Source organism: Rhinoderma darwinii, chromosome 2 (assembly GCF_050947455.1).
Source record: "Rhinoderma darwinii isolate aRhiDar2 chromosome 2, aRhiDar2.hap1, whole genome shotgun sequence".
Classification (NCBI taxonomy): Eukaryota; Metazoa; Chordata; class Amphibia; order Anura; family Rhinodermatidae; genus Rhinoderma; species Rhinoderma darwinii.
Genome location: NC_134688.1, coordinates 205,582,917 through 205,600,758, shown reverse-complemented (window position 1 = coordinate 205,600,758; position 17,842 = coordinate 205,582,917). Strand labels below are relative to the sequence as shown.

Genomic DNA, 17,842 nt, shown 5'->3' with positions numbered 1-17,842 from the left:
TAGACTTGTCAGACAGAGCAGTGAATAGATACACAAATCATCTGTCGCTCTGGAGGAGCATGTCCATACATTACATGGACAACCTATTGAGTTCATTGGAAAATGTAGTGCCTGAGTACTCCTGTGGAGGAGCTGCAGGGAAATTGTACACATACTGCCAGGTTACCCCTTAGATTAAAACTGTTTGCTGGGGGTCCTAGCATCAGGACACCCTGTGACCAGCTTATTAAAGGGGTACCATTCCAACAATTCTAATTTCCATCTAAAATAGAAAAAAAGTGCAAAAAGTTTAATAAAACTGTGTATTCAGCTCTTTTATATTTAACTTTTTTTTCCGTCATTGATTTCCAAAAGTGACTACAGAAATTGTCTGCTCATACAGCTGCTACAGAATGTCACCCAGCTTTCCCAGGATGCTGCATGTCAAATCTACATAAGTATCATACTTGCCCCTCAACATGACATAAGAATCAAGAGCCTGGTCAGTAATTCTCATACCCTTCCATAAACTGCTAAAATGTAACCAAGAACAACTGTAGCCGGTCAATCGCTTCTCACCTAGATTAGCATTTATGGATGACAGATTAAGTAGGTTTTAGATTAAAGTGCAATCGTCAGTGGATAAATAATTAATTCTGCTAAATCGAGCAGTCCTGATACCTGTCCTGAAAATAATCCACACGGCCACATTATAGTATACGGAGCTAGTCAGAAGAAGGTGATGTAAACACTGCATTTTATATGGTCTAGCCTATATGTACTATTCTGTGATCTGTCCTCTATAATGTCCTGTACATGTGTGATATGTCCTCTATATAGTCCTGTACATGTCATCCTGTGTGATCTGTCCTCTATAATGTAATGTACAAATGTCCTGTGTGATCTGTCCTCTATATAGTCATGTACATGTGTCCTGTTTGATCTGTCCTCTATATAGTCCTGTACATGTGTCCTGTGTGTTCTGTCCTGTTTAGTCCCGTGCATGCCATCCTGTGTGATCTATCCTCTATAATGTCATGTACATGTGTCCTGTGTTATCTGTCCTCTATATAGTCCTGTACCAGTGTCCTCTGTGGTCTGTTCTCTATATAGTCCTGTACATGTCATTCTGTGAGATCTGTCCTCTATAATGTCATGTACAAATGTCCTGTGTGATCTGTCCTCTATAATGTCATGTACATGTGTCCTGTGTGATCTGTCCTCTATATAGTCATGTACATGTGTCCTGTTTGATCTGTCCTCTATATAGTCCTGTACATGTGTCCTGTGTGTTCTGTCCTGTTTAGTCCCGTGCATGCCATCCTGTGTGATCTATCCTCTATAATGTCATGTACATGTGTCCTGTGTTATCTGTCCTCTATATAGTCCTGTACCAGTGTCCTCTGTGGTCTGTTCTCTATATAGTCCTGTACATGTCATTCTGTGAGATCTGTCCTCTATAATGTCATGTACAAATGTCCTGTGTGATCTGTCCTCTATAATGTCATGTACATGTGTCCTGTGTGATCTGTCCTCTATATAGTCATGTACCAGTGTCCTCTGTGGTCTGTTCTCTATATAGTCCTGTACATGTCATTCTGTGAGATCTGTCCTCTATAATGTCATGTACAAATGTCCTGTGTGATCTGTCCTCTATAATGTCATGTACATGTGTCCTGTGTGATCTGTCCTCTATATAGTCCTGTACCAGTGTCCTCTGTGGTCTGTTCTCTATATAGTCCTGTACATGTCATCCTGTGAGATCTCTCCTCTATAATGTCATGTACATGTGTTCTGTGTGATCTGTCCTCTATATAGTCCTGTACATGTCACCTATTGTGATCTGTCCTCTATATGGTCCTGCACATGTCATCCTGAGGGATCTGTCCTCTATATAGTCCTGTACATGTCATCCAGTGTGATCTGTCCTCTATATAGTCCTGTACATGTCATCCTGTGTGAACTGTCCTCTGTAAATGTCCTGTACATGTGTCTTGTGTGATCTGTCCTCTATATAGTCCTGCACGTGTCACCCTGTGTGAGTTGTCCTCTATAATGTCATGTACATGTCAACCTGTGTGATCTGTCCTCTATAATGTCCTGTACATGTCACCATGTGTGATCTGTCCTGTACATGTGTCCGGTGTGAACTGTCTTCTATAATGTCCTGTAGATGTGTCCCGTGTGATCTGTCCTCTATATAGTCCTGTACATATCACCCTGTGTGATCTTTCCTCTATATAGTCCTGTACATGTCATCATGTGTGATATGTCCTCTATAACGTCCTGTACTTGTCACCCTGTGTGATCTGTCAGCTATATAGTCCTGTACATGTCACCCCCTGTGATCTGTCCTCTATAATGTTCTTTACATATCACGCTGTGTGATCTATACACTATAAGGTCCTGTACATTTGTCTTGTGTGATCTGTCCTGTACATGTGTACTGTGTAAACGGTCTTCTATACTGTCCTGTACATCTGTCCTGTGTGATCTGTCCTCTAAATAGTCCTGTACATGTCACCCTGTGTAATCTGTCCTCTATATAGTCCTGTACATGTCACCATGTGTGATCTGTCCTCTATAATGTCATGTACATGTCACCCTTTGTGATATGTCCTCTATATCGTCCTGTACATGTCACCCCGTGTTATCTGTCCTCTATAATGTACTGTACATGTCACCCTGTGTGATCCGTCCTCTATAACGTTCCATACATTTGTCCTGTGTGATCTGTACTGTACATGTGTCCTGTGTAAACTGTCCTCTATACTGTCCTGTACATGTGTCCTATGTTATCTGTCCTCTATATATAGTCCTGTACATGTCACCATGTGTGATTTGTCCTCCATAATGTCCTGTACATGTCACCCTGTGTGATCTGTCCTCTATATAGTCCTGTACATGTCACCCTGTGTGATCTGTCCACTATATAGTCCTGTACATGTTGCCCTGTGAAATCTGTCCTCTGTATAGTCCTGTACATGTGTCCAGTGTGATCGGTCCTCTATATAGTCCTGTACATGTCACCCAGTGTGATCTGTCTTCTATATAGTCCTGTACATGTGTCCTGGATGATCTGTCCTCTATAATGTCCTGTACATGTCACCCTGTATGATTTGTTCTCTATATAGTCCTGTACATGTCACCCTGTGTGATCTGTCTTCTTTCATGTCCTGTACATGTCACCCTGTGTGATCTGTCCTGTTCATGTGTCCTGTGTGAACTGTCCTCTATAATGCCCTGTACATGTGTCCTGTGTGATCTGTCCTCTATATAGTCCTGTACATGTCACCCTGTGTGATCTGTCCTCTATATAATCATGTACATGTGCCCTTTGGGATCTGTCCTCTATAATGTTCTGCACATGTCACACTGTGTGATCTGTTCTCTATAATGTCCTGTACATGTCACCCTGTGTGATCTGTCCTATATATGTGTCTTGTGTGAGCTGTCCTCTATAATGTCCTGTACATGTGGCCCATGTGATGTGTCCTCTATATAGTCATGTACATGTCACCCTGTGTGATCTGTCCTCTATATAGTCGTGTACATGTCATCATGTGTGATCTGTCCTCTATAATGTGCTATACATGTCACTGTGTGATCTGTTCTCCTTAATGTACTGTACATGTCACCCTGTGTGATCTGTCCTCTATATAGTCCTGTACATGCGTCCTAGGTGATCTGTCCTCTATAATGTGCTGTACATGTCACTCTCTGATCTTTCCTGTACATGTGTCCTGTGTGAACTGTCCTCTATAATGTCCTGTACATGTGTCCAGTGTGATCGGTCCTCTATATAGTCCTGTACATGTCACCCTGTGTGATCTGTCTTCTATATAGTCCTGTATATGTGTCCTGGATGATCTGTCCTCTATAATGTCCTGTACATGTCACCCTGTATGATTTGTTCTCTATATAGTCATGTACATGTCACCCTGTATGATCTGTCCTCTATATAGTCTTGCACATGTCATCATGTGTCATCTGTCCTCTATAATGTCCTTTACTTGTCACCCTGTGTGATCTGTTCTCTATATAGTCTTATACATGTCACCCTGTGTGATCTGTCCTCTATAAAGTTCTGTACATGTCACCCTGTGTGATCTGTCCTCTATAATGTCCTGTACATGTCACGTTGTGTGATATGTCCCCTATATCGTCCTGTACATGTCACCCCATGTGATCTGTTCTCTATAATGTCCTGTACATTTGTCCTCTGTGATCTGTCCTGTATACGTGTCCTGTGTGAACTGTCCTCTATATAGTTCTGTACATGTCACCCTGTGTGATCTGTCCTCTACATAGTTCTGTACATGTCACCCTGTGTGGTCTGTCCTCTATAATGTCCTGTACATGTCACATTGTGGGATCTGTCCCATTTATCGTCCTGCACATGTCACCCCATGTGATCTGTCCTCTATAATGTCCTGTACATGTGGCCCATGTGATCTCTCCTCTATATAGTTCTGTACATGTCAACCTGTGTGATCTGACTTCTATATAGTCCTGTACATGTCATCATGTGTGATCTGTCCTCTATAATGTCCTGTACTTGTCACCCTGTGTGATCTGTCCTCTATATAGTCCTGTACATGTCACCCTGTGTGATCTGTTCTCTATTTAGTTCTATACATGTCACTCTGTGTGATCTGTCCTCTATAATCTCCTGTACATGTCACCCTGTGTGATCTGTGTTCTATATCATCCTGTACATGTCACCAATGTGTGATCTGTCCTCTATATAGTCCTGTACATGTCACGTTGTGTGATCTGTCCCCTATATCGTCATGTACATGTCACCCCGTGTGATCTGTCCTCTATAATGTCCTGTACATTTGTCCTGTGAGATCTGTCCTGTAGATGTGTCCTGTGTGAACTGTCCTCTATAATGTCCTGTACATGTAACCCTGTGTGATTTGTCTTCTATATAGTCCTGTACATGTGCCGTGTGATCTGTCCTCTGTAATGTCCTGTACATTTGTCCTGTGTGATCTGTCCCCTATATATTCCTGTACATGTGTCGTTTGATCTGTCCTCTATAATGTCCTGAACATTTGTCCTGTGTGATATGTCCTCTATATAGTCCTGTACATGTGTCCTGTACATGTGTCTTACTTTGCTTTTTTTGTATATTTTTTAAAACGTTATTAAATTACTACCTAGAGCTTATTCAGACTACCGTAGTATACTTCCATGTGACGGCCGTTAAAACAACGGCTGTCACACGGACGCATGTATTTCAATGGGGCCATTCACATGGCCGTTGTTTCAACAGACCGTGTGAAGGGTCCATTGAAAAATAGAACATGTCTTATTTTCTCCAGTTTTCACAGATCCTTCCATAGACTCAAGTCTATGCGGATCCGTGAAAATGTGTGCAACTCGAATGTGAAAAACGTTAGTTTTTCACGTCTGAGTTTGCACTCGTTTATATGAATCTGGCCTTAGAACTTATTCAGATGGCTGTGTTCGGTCCGTGATATACGGAACCGTGTGTCGGCAATATTTGAGCCAACCACAGTTCAGGGAGCGGGACTCATAGTATCATAGTTATCTATGATGCCTTCCTCCCTGTGGGAATACTGTCCTGTACAGAAAACCTAATTACAGCATGGGACAGTATTCTGGCAGGGACTCCTAGCATCATAGATAACTATGATGCTAGGAACTCGGCTCCTTCAACTGTGATCAGTCCGGGAAATACTGCTGACATGAGGTGCGTAAATCACGGACCAAACACGGCCATCTAAATAAGGCCTAAGGTAATAGAAAGTGAGGATACATGGGAAAAAGGAGGGGAATTGGGCATAACCCTAGTGATTCTAATAAAAGTAGATAGTGATGGTGGGCGACACTACTCAGCGTACCCACTAAAATAGCACCCCCCTTTAAACAAAATAATATTTGGTGCCACACAATAGCATTCTGTGACACAAAATAGTATTCTGTGTCACAGAAGGGTATTATGTCATTAACATTATTTATATGTTACAGAATGTTGTTTTTTGACATTCTGCTCATAAACTCCTCCAGGCCTTTACATTAGTGCTACAAAATATCATTTTGTGAGACATAATACCATTTTATGACATTTTCAGACACAAAATCAGTTTAGATTTTTGTGGCGCATAAAGTCCAATTCTTTGTGAAAGAGTATACTCTTATATAGAATTTATATTCTCTGTGTCCCAAACATATTGCTTGTAGTTATTCTTTGTGATAATAAAATTGTCACATAATTACATTTACACTTATTTTGTGATTATAAAATGCATTTTATAGTATAAAATATTTTGTGAACAAACGGCGCTACATATCATGTCATCTGGTCTGTACTTGCTATGAACTGTCTTCCCTAATCCTGTACAAGTCATCATTTTATTTTTTCCATAGTTTTAATCGTTTTTTCAACAAAAAAAAACAAATTTCTAGAATGCAAGTCCTAACTTGTTCTTTGAAGCTTGCCACGCTCAGAAGGCTCCTGACACAAAGCTTTCCAGAGTCTTTGAAGGTAAGAAGGGAAATGAAGACTAGCCCAAATGTCTAGTCTGTAATTCTTCATGATGGTATCAACGTTAGACCAGGAAGCTGCACCTCAAATTCAGTCAACGAAATCTTCTGCCTTCCACTGAAGAGGTTGCTCTACTCTATCTGAATCAAGTCATCCCCTCAGGAGGAGTCTTATCCGCGAGTTTGTAACAGATCTCAATTACTTCTCTTCGCCATCTGGCTAGGGTGGCTTTTGAAGCTCTTCTTCTCTCCTAAGACTGTGATAAAAATATTTTATTATAAACCTAGAAACGGAGTCCGACACACCAAGGTTTGGTTAAAAATGACAAATTTTATTAGAACAGATAACAAAAGACATTTAAAAGTTAAAGATGATGGCCACAGTATGAAAAAGATGCCAGACAGTGATGTAGGCAATGTTAGAGTTGTAATACATTAAATAACAAAGTGACAAGGGGAAGAAATGAGCAATTCCTAATTCATAAATGAATGAATAAATGAAATAAATAAATAAATGAATAAATAAATATATAAATAAATAAATATGAGTGTAGCTATAGTGCACACAGTCCTGCACCCAGTGTAATGGGTGAGGATCACACCAGGCGGTGATATTAATCACAGCCAGATGCAGGAGTTGGAGAGAGCAACAGTCCACTCGCACATGTATAACCATCAAAGGAATACATGCATGGAAGGAACGGCTGAAATGAAGCAAAACGTCTTACCCATGTCACAGTTGGCACTGTCTGGCATCAACCCCGACGCGCGTTTCGGCCCTCGAGCCTTCGTCTGGGGGTCTGATAAAAATATTCCCAGACTGTCTGAACGCTTTGGTTCTTTCAAGTACATGCACAGATTCCTGGCAAGATCCAAAGGATGAATCTCCTGGATCAGACCAATCTGAGTAGGTAAGTATCTTTGGCATCCTCTGGTTCAGAGCAGGCACAGTTCTCGTACTCCTGTCTCAACAAAATAGTCTTACAGGCACTTAACTTAGTCCTCACAGATCTATCGGACAACAAAATAAACATACAAACCATTGGCCAACGCGTGGAGCATCTGGAGTCTGTGGTTACCATTACCTTCTGTTACTTCCACAAACTTCAGCATGAGGAGACTCAATTGAACAAGGATTTCAGTCTTCTGGAGGACCAGGAGAATAGAAGCCTCCTTTCCCATTCCAACCATTTTTCGTTTAGAGAGTCAGTATTAATTAGTCAAACACCTATAGAAGTAAGCCTCAATTCAACTACTATGGCATTTGCTAACTTAGTGTCATACAAAGTTAAAGGCTTGAATTTGCCTAAGAAACGCACCCAACACTTGACTTTGTTGAAAAAAGATAGATAATCTTTTGAATTTTTACAAGAAACACACTTTAAGGAAGGGAAAATTCCAAAATTGCTCATTAACACTTTCCCAAATGGTTCCATGGTTGCTCCCCCAGGTCTGACTCTCGGTGTTGCGATTGCGTTCCACAAGGATGTTCCCTTTACCCTCACTGCCCAGCATTGGCCCAGCTTAAAGGCCAACTAATGGTATGGAACTGTTACGATGCGGGGTGTGGACCCACTGGGCCGTACCGCGTAGCGGGATGGCAGCTGGCCAAACAGGTATAGTACAGAGTCTATAGTCCAGAAAGGGCACTTGAGGCAATGTAGACAGTAGCAAGGCAGGCTCAGCTGGGACCAGACAGCAGGCAGACGTCAGGCGTAGAGTAGCGGAACAGGCGTGGAATACAGCACAACATGACAACAGCTCAGCACGGCACTAGACCAGAATAGCACGGGATACAGGATACAGGAACAGGTAACACTTGGTAACTGGAAGACACTAGGAGACCATTTGCAAGACAAACTTTGGGTAACGAACAACGCTCAGGCAAAAAACAAGAGGGCAGAGCCCTTTTTATAGTCCAGTAACATTCTGGGCTTGATTGCAGACTTCCTGCAATTATGCGCGCACTGGCCCTTTAAGACCGTGCACGCACATGCGGGCGCACGCGCGCGCGCCCTCTGGGAGACAGTCTCGATACCAGGAAGAGAGTGCTGGCGCCTCACTGGGGGACAACGCTCAATGGGAACACACATGTCCATGGCCGTCGAGGGGTAAGTCAGAACGACGGGCCGTGGCCATAGACATTACAGGAATTCATACAGGATAACACTACAAGCCCCCATTCTTCGTATATATTTGATGCCTGCCTCGTTATTGATTAAAAAAAGTAAAAAAATTATTGGAGCTGATAGCACGAAAGGCAGGCGCTGGAAATGGTAATGCCTTGCCGTTTTATTGGAAATGCAACCCTCTGGAAACGTTTGTGAGATCTTTTATAGGTTCACATATATCAGTTGTATCAGCATCAGTTTTTTTCGTCTATCAAGTGATTACAACTGATGCAAAAACTGATGCGAAAATGTATCAGTTGCTATCAGGCTTTTTCACGATTTTTACTACAAAACCATCAGTTGTTGTTAGATGTCATCAGTTTTTACCATCCGTTTTTAACACCAGTTCTTACCACAATGGTACACAAAATGGTAGTCTAGGCTCTGAAAATGTGCCCCTGTATATAGTGCCACACACCCCCTACAGATAATACCGCAGTGCCCTCTGTAGACAGTGACACACCCCCTGTATATAGTGCCACGCACCCCCTGTAGCTAATGCCACAGTGCCCTCTGTATATGGTGCCACACAACCCCTATAGATAATGCTGAAGTGCCTTCTTTAGATAGTGCCACCCCCTCCCCTGTATATAGTGCTACTCACCCCCTGTATATAGTGCCACACATGCCCTGTAGATAATGCCGCAGTACCCTCTGTATATAATGCCACAGTACCCCCTGTAGATAGCGCCACTGAAGATCCCTCTAGCAGAGGAATCCCCAGCCAGAGCTTTGCGGATGCTGTGGCCAGGGATTCTCTCTTGGAGGACCCCCTGATGGCACTGTCCATATATGGACAGTGATGTCAAGGGCTTCCCCGAGCACAGCGCTTAAAGTAGTGCTGTGCCCGGGGAATTATTGGTGAGCGAAGGAGCTCCCTCTGCTCCTCCGCTCTGAACTCATTCTGAAGCAGGGACTTGATCTTTCCCTGCTACAGTATTAAGTTCAACTGTGTCTGCGTCCTGAGGACGCAAACAGAGTTGACAGCGGGACATGCCCCTGGCTGCATGGAGCAGCGGGACACCGCCCGGAATCCGGGACTGTCCCGCTGAATCCGGGACGGGTGAGGGGTTAGTCACCAGGGTCTCAGCCTGTAGCGGAATAACCGGCAATGCTATGACCGGGGATTCCGCTCCTAGCTCACATCCATCTTCCTGCTGGGTGCTGCCGGAAAGTGGATGTGGCTCCCAGGGAGATCCGGCGCCATACGGTGCCACAACTGATGTCCCCTGTGCCAGAATAGATCCCAGATATTGGGATCCGTTCTAGCATCAGTTTACCTCCGGCTTTTCTTCAACACGCCGGAGGTAAACTGAAGCGGACGCCGGACATATGTGAACGGCCCCTTATAGGGATGTGAAGATTATTTTTTTGAAGAAAAAAAATCCAAAGTAGCCATGAAATTTCCTGACTAGAGAAGAGCATCGACTAAATTTGTGGTCTCTTTCTTTCTTGAGCAGCAAGGATCTTTCTAGACTTTCTGTTGGAATCCTGGTAACCTGAATATTTGGCTCCAGCATAGAAGGAAAACTTATTGCATAGCCTTCAGGTATAACATCTATAACCCAGGGATCTAATTCCTGTTCTGGCCAGGCTGATGCGAAAGATGTCAGCCTTCCGCCCACCAGAGGGTTATCGGCATCAGAAGTTATATAAAAAGATAAAGAAGGATCTTCCTCAGTCTTAGGTAACCTCCTCTCTGTGGGTTCGTACCCCTGTTCTCTTCATGCTTTCTGGTTCTTGGAGCTCTGGTACCCGGCATGGAAACCCCTTGATCTGAGAATTTTCTCCTGGATCTCTGAAGAAAGGGCAAGGATTTCCTTTGTTGTTTGATAACCTTTGCATAAGTTCACAGTCCGCTATGCATCAAACAATCTGCCTGGTTTAAATTCCATGGTGCATGGTTTTCTGGGAATATACATTGATGGTCTATGTTTAGCATAAGTCATCAATGTGGGATGGGTGGTGGTCTTACCCCCTGGGCAGTGGCATAACTACTGCTGTAGCAGCCATAGCGGCTGCTATGGGGCCCGCGGCATGAGGGGGGCCTGTGCCACCCGCCATCATGGGCCCCCCCATGCCGGTGGCGCCGCTATGGCTGCTACAGCGGTAGCGACACCACATTCAATAGTATCTGTGTCCCTAAGAAGCAGATACTATTGAACACACATCGCCGGAGCAGGGAGGTATCTCCCAGCTCTGCCATTAAAGGGGTTGTCCAAATAAAACACATGTATCCACTATCCACAGGATAGGGGATACATATGTGATTGTTGGGGGTCTGACTGCTGGGACCCCTAGCGATAAGGAGAACGGGGTTCCGAAAGTCCCCCGAAGTGCTCCATGAGAAGCATGGGACTTCCGGGGTCTGTGTCTGGCAATTGTGTCCGGCATCTCCACAGAAATGAATTGAGCGCTTGTGTGTGTGCGTGACCGGCGCTCAATTCATTTCTATGGAGCTTACGAACACACAAGCCAGATACAGACCCCGGAAGTTCCATGCTTCTCATGGAACACTTCAGGGAACTTTCTGTCCCCCGTTCTAATCACTGGGGGTCCTAGCGGTCGGACACCCAGCGATCACACATGTATCCCCTATCCTGTGGATAGGTGATACAGGTGTTTTGTGGGACAACCCCTTTAACTTTGCTACATATGGCGCTATCTACAGGAGTGGGGGGAGCTGTATGGCGCTAACTAGCGGAGGGGGAGCTGTATGGCACTATCTACAGGAGGGGGAGCTGTATGGCGCTATCTACAGGAGGGGGAGCTTTATGGCTCTAGCTACAGGAGGGGGAGCTGTATGGAGCTATCTACAGGAGGGGTTCTGTATGGCGCTATCTACATGAGGGGGGTCTGTATGGCACTATCTACAAGAGGGGTGTCTGTATCATGCTATCTACAGGAGGGGAGTTGTATGGCGCTATCTACAGGATAGATGGCGCTATTTATAGTAGGGGGGTCTGTATGGCGCTATCTACAGAGGGGAGGTGGGGGTGCTATCTACAAGTGGGTGTGACACTATCTATAGGGGGGCTGTATAGCACAATCTACAAAGGGCACTACCTACAAGGTGGTGCTGTGTGGCAGAATCTTCTGGGGGCACTATCTACAAGGGGGGCTGTGTGTGGCACCCAGGGGAGGGGGGCCAGTCAAAAGTGTGCTATGGGGCCCAGGTATTCCACGTTACGCCCCTGCCCCTGGATATCCACTGATTAGCTGAATGAAGGAGTATACTATTGAACACACATCGCCGGAGCAGGGAGGTATCTCCCAGCTCTGCCATTAAAGGGGTTGTCCAAATAAAACACATGTATCCACTATCCACAGGATAGGGGATACATATGTGATTGTTGGGGGTCCGACTGCTGGGACCCCTAGCGATAAGGAGAACGGGGTTCCGAAAGTCCCCCGAAGTGCTCCATGAGAAGCATGGGACTTCCGGGGTCTGTGTCTGGCAATTGTGTCCGGCATCTCCACAGAAATGAATTGAGCGCTTGTGTGTGTGCGTGACCGGCGCTCAATTCATTTCTATGGTGCTTACGAACACACAAGCCAGATACAGACCCCGGAAGTTCCATGCTTCTCATGGAACACTTCAGGGAACTTTCTGTCCCCCGTTCTAATCACTGGGGGTCCTAGCGGTCGGACACCCAGCGATCACACATGTATCCCCTATCCTGTGGATAGGTGATACAGGTGTTTTGTGGGACAACCCCTTTAACTTTGCTACATATGGCGCTATCTACAGGAGTGGGGGAGCTGTATGGTGCTAACTAGCGGAGGGGGAGCTGTATGGCACTATCTACAGGAGGGGGAGCTGTATGGCGCTATCTACAGGAGGGGGAGCTTTATGGCTCTATCTACAGGAGGGGGAGCTGTATGGAGCTATCTACAGGAGGGGTTCTGTATGGCGCTATCTACATGAGGGGGGTCTGTATGGCACTATCTACAAGAGGGGTGTCTGTATCATGCTATCTACAGGAGGGGAGTTGTATGGCGCTATCTACAGGATAGATGGCGCTATTTATAGTAGGGGGGTCTGTATGGCGCTATCTACAGAGGGGAGGTGGGGGTGCTATCTACAAGTGGGTGTGACACTATCTACAGGGGGGCTGTATAGCACAATCTACAAAGGGCACTACCTACAAGGTGGTGCTGTGTGGCAGAATCTTCTGGGGGCACTTTCTACAAGGGGGGCTGTGTGTGGCACCCAGGGGAGGGGGGGCCAGTCAAAAGTGTGCTATGGGGCCCAGGTATTCCACGTTACGCCCCTGCCCCTGGATATCCACTGATTAGCTGAATGAAGGAGTGGATATTCATGCTATTCTTAGCATTGAAGTATTGCTGTTACCAATTGATAATCTTTGGTTTAATATGGTCTAAATTGGATATCTGACCAGTTTTTTTGACTTTTTTTGGAAACATTTCTCAACATGTTGGGGGGAATTCACTAAGTTCTGGGCAAAAAAATGTGACTTTTGATGCATTTAGGCCACCTTCACCGCTTTTCCAAAAAGTGGCTGGAGCTTGGCGGAGCTTAACAGAAGGCAACGTAGCCACCTGCAGCCTAACAACTTTACTATAATTTATGCCAGAATGTGGAGTAAAGTATAGCACAAATTTTCTCCAGCTCACAGGTGAAGTAGACTTGAATTTCTGTTGCACGGTCATTTAGAGATGCGCCTAATTTTTTTAAGAGGTGTGTACCTCTCAATAAATTGTGCGCATCTTACTTAAGCGCTATTTTTGGCGTATCTTTGTGTCTTGGTTTTTCTTTTTTTTTTTTAAATCAGATATTTTTTTATTGAAGTTTCAAAATTATACAGTACAAAACAAAACAAAAGAAAACATACAAAACCCTCCCCTAACCCTCCCCAGGCACCATCATATTTGACAGAAAGAAAAGACGTATGCGGTGATACATATTCCAAACAGCAAATAAGCAATTCACATGAGAACAATTACAATACATTTTCAAGGCAAACAGAGACCTCCCTTAAACCACCCATTCTTATCCCCTCCAGTATATACATTTAATCAGGGTACGACATAGAGAATCTTCAGCCAGAAAATACCTATGAGCACAGCTTATGATGCAAGATCCAATACGCACAACCATGGACCCCATATGGATTAAAAAATGTTAAGAGCATTGCGCTTTACATACACGTTTTTTTCCAATACAATAATTTTATTCACTTTAGCAATGAATTCACTCGTAGTCGGCGGGGCGCCCTGTATCCAGTGTAGTGCAATACGTTTTCTAGCTATGTATAGCAACTATGCAATAGCAAGCTAACCCAAGACAGGAGTCTGTATATGTGTAACACACCACAAAACAAGCAATCCCATAAGCATCCTGAATCAGTTTCAGTACCTCCGACCAGTATGGTGTTAAAGTGGACAGGACCACAACATATGCATATGATCAGCCCCATCTTCCGAGCACCTGGGACAGGTAGAATCACCACGTACACCAATGTTGAAAATAAATTTAGTGGTCTTATATACTCTATGAATAATGTATAGTTGGGAAAGGCGCCCAGCCTCACTAAGAGAAACATTCGGGACTGCTTCCATGATATCCGATAATTGTTCTTCAGAGATGGGACCCATATCCCGCTCCCATTTTCGAGAAGCAATCAAGGGATACTTATCCAAAAATTTACCTAGCAATAGTTGATAAATAGTTGAAATAACACCAGAGGTGCCCCTCCCAGTATGCAATACAGCCAACAACCCATTTGAATGTAAAGTCAAATCAACGACCTTCCTTTGGGCATCATATGCATGTCTTATCTGTAAATACTGGTAAAAAGAACTTCGGGGGAATCCAAATTCCTCCTGAAGCTGTTGATAAGTTTTAAATGTATAATCATGGAGTAACTGCGACACACGGAAGATGCCCTTCAACCGCCAATCCTCAAAGCCTTCAAGAGAAAAGAACTCCTGAAGTGCCCTATTACCCCATAAAGGAGTAAAAGCTGTGCATTCCTCTATAGCTCTAATGGACCGTGCCTTTTCACAAACTTTGTGCATTAGCGTATAGGTGGGCATGTTTTTACCTAAAAGCAAAGAGGGACCTGCTTCCAAAACAGACAGTAAAACAGAGGGACCAAACTGAAACTGCAAGATCGCACCATTAGATCCATTCGGAAAAGGTTCCCCCCAACACTTAAAATGTTGACATTGGGATGCAAGGAAGTATAACCAAGGATTAGGTATGGCCAACCCACCGTCATGCTTTGCTCATTGTAAGATTTCCAATTTAAGTCTAGGGTGACCCTTATGCCATATTAGATCCCGAAATAGTGCATTAACATGGTAAAAGTAGCGTAGAGGAATCCATACAGGGAAATTGTAATGGCAGGGGGTAGGGAGACGGACAAGTGAGCCCTAATCTACCCGCCACTCTGTCCCTGCCTACTTGCAACGACCCGCCCTAGGCGACGGGGTACAACTGGGCGGCGGTCCCTGCGCTCAGTAAGTGCACGACAAACACGACAAACATACAAGGAACACAAGCAAGGAAAAGGGGCCGTTGCCCACGGCAACACCGTGAGCAACCAGAGTGGTGAACGAGCCGAGTCAAGCCAGGAGTGTGCGAGGTACAAAACGAAAAGCAGAAGAGTAGTCGGTAAGCCAGGGTCGGTATGGAGCAGGATCAAAAATAGCAGGAGCTGTAGCTGGGCCAGGAACCACAAGGAAAGAAACAAAGCAATAACAAGCACCGAGGGACAGGAAGTGCAGGCTTAAATAGACCGAGGGCGGGAGCTAGCTGAGTCTGGCCAGGTTACGATAGGCTCTCCCACTCCTAAGCCTGCCAGCCTGAATGGTGGAAGCAGGAGTCAGTCTCAGGGATGTATTCTCAGGTGCTGACTGATTAGTTCTGGGAGTTAACCCCGCTGTGCCTGGCAGATCCTTTACAGTACCCCCCCTTTTATGAGGGGCCACCGGACCCCTTTCTAAGTGGACCTGGCTTACTGGGGAAACGCAGGTGGAACCTCCTGACCAATACCCCAGCGTGAACATCCCGGGCGGGTACCCAAGTCCTCTCCTCGGGCCCGTATCCTCTCCAATGGACCAGGTACTGGAGGGAGCCTTGGACCATCTTGCTGTCCACAATCCTGGCCACCTCGAATTCCACCCCCTCCGGGGTGAGGATGGGAATAGGAGGTCTCCTCGAGGGAGCCAAGGACGGGGAGCAGCGTTTGAGGAGGGAGGCATGAAACACGTCGTGTATCCGAAAAGACGGGGGTAACTCCAGCCGGAAGGAGACAGGATTGAGGACCTCAATGACCTTATACGGCCCAATAAACCGGGGAGCAAACTTCTTGGACGGAACCTTGAGACGCAAGTTCCTAGACGACAACCACACCAGATCCCCGACCATAAACAGGGGGTTAGCAGAACGTTTTTTATCAGCCTGAGTTTTTTGTACGCTCTGGGACACCTCTAGGTTTTTCTGAACCTGGGCCCAGACTGTGCACAGTTCCCGATGAACGACCTCTACCTCAGGATTGTTGGAACTACCAGGTGAAACGGAGGAGAACCGTGGATTAAACCCAAAATTACAAAAAAAAGGAGAGACCCCTGACGAGTTACTGACCCGGTTATTAAGGGAAAATTCGGCGAGGGGAATGAAAGAGACCCAATCAAATTGACAGTCAGAGACAAAACACCTTAAATATTGTTCTAGAGATTGATTAGTCCTCTCCGTTTGGCCATTGGTTTCAGGATGGAAGGCAGAGGAGAAGGACAGATCAATCCCCAACTTCATACAGAAGGCTCTCCAAAACAATGAAACAAATTGTACCTCTCTGTCCGAAACAATATTGACAGGGACCCCATGGAGACGCAGGATGTGTTTGACAAACAAGGTAGCCAACGTTTTGGCGTTGGGTAGTTTCTTGAGGGGCACAAAGTGGCACATCTTACTGAAGCGGTCCACCACCACCCACACCACCGACTTGCCTTGGGATGGAGGCAAATCGGTGATAAAATCCATGGAGATATGTGTCCAAGGTCTCTGGGGAATGGGCAACGAACGCAGTAAGCCCGCTGGTCGGGACCTGGGAGTCTTGGACCTAGCACAAACCTCACAAGCGGCGACGTAGGCCTTAACGTCTTTAGGCAACCCAGGCCACCAATAATTTCTGGTAATGAGGTGTTTGGTACCCAGGATGCCTGGATGACCAGATAGTGCGGAGTCATGATTTTCCCTAAGTACCCTTAGCCGGAATTGCAGGGGAACAAACAGCTTGTTCTCAGGAAGGTTCCCGGGAGCTGAACCTTGATCAGCAGCAATTTCAGAGACTAAATCAGAATCGATCGAGGAAATGATTATAGCTGGAGGCAAAATACAAGCAGGATCTTCCTCCGAAGGAGGGCTGGCCATGAAGCTACGCGACAGTGCATCAGCCTTAATATTTTTAGACCCAGCCCTATAGGTAACCAAAAAATTGAATCTGGTAAAAAATAACGCCCATCGAGCTTGTCTCGGGTTTAGCCTCCGGGCAGATTCTAGGAAAACCAGATTCTTGTGGTCGGTAAGGACCGTTACCTGGTGCCTAGCCCCCTCCAGGAAGTGGCGCCACTCTTCAAATGCCCATTTAATGGCTAAGAGTTCGCGGTTGCCAATATCATAGTTACTTTCAGTTGGCGAAAACTTCCTGGAGAAGTAGGCACAGGGGCGAAGATGGGTGAGGGACCTGGTACCCTGGGACAAGACAGCCCCCACTCCCACCTCAGATGCGTCAACTTCCACGATAAATGGCTCAATTTGGTTGGGCTGAACCAGCACCGGGGCCGAGACAAAGCACTTCTTAAGGACCTCAAAAGCCTGGACAGCCTCAGGAGGCCAGTGGAGGAGATCAGCACCTTTGCGAGTGAGGTCCGTAAGGGGCTTAGCGATGACCGAGAAGTTAGCAATAAATCTCCTGTAATAATTAGCAAACCCCAAAAAACACTGTAACGCCTTCAGGGAGGCAGGTTGGACCCATTCCGCCACAGCCTGAACCTTGGCGGGGTCCATGCGGAATTCATGAGGAGTAAGGATTTGACCCAAAAATGGAATCTCCTGTACCCCAAACACACATTTTTCGGTTTTGGCAAACAGTTTATTTTCCCGAAGGACCTGGAGCACCTTCCTGACATGCTCCACGTGGGAGGAC

The 17,842-nt window shown here is 45.5% G+C and overlaps 1 protein-coding gene across 3 annotated transcripts in view; it reads left to right on the top strand.

Moving 5' to 3' along the window:
- Window positions 1-622: 622 nt before the first annotated feature.
- Window positions 623-17,842, top strand: part of LOC142742710 (glycine N-acyltransferase-like) — a 51,444-nt gene continuing 34,224 nt past the window's right edge. For 2 of the 3 annotated variants that reach the window (XM_075852755.1, XM_075852753.1), the window contains exons 1-2: window positions 623-718; window positions 6,379-6,496. In XM_075852755.1, coding sequence (XP_075708870.1) covers window positions 6,419-6,496 — 78 coding nt within the window. In that variant the 5' untranslated portion in view covers window positions 623-718; window positions 6,379-6,418. The remainder of the gene's footprint in view (window positions 719-6,378; window positions 6,497-17,842) is intronic. The other variant, XM_075852754.1, reaches the window with a different exon arrangement.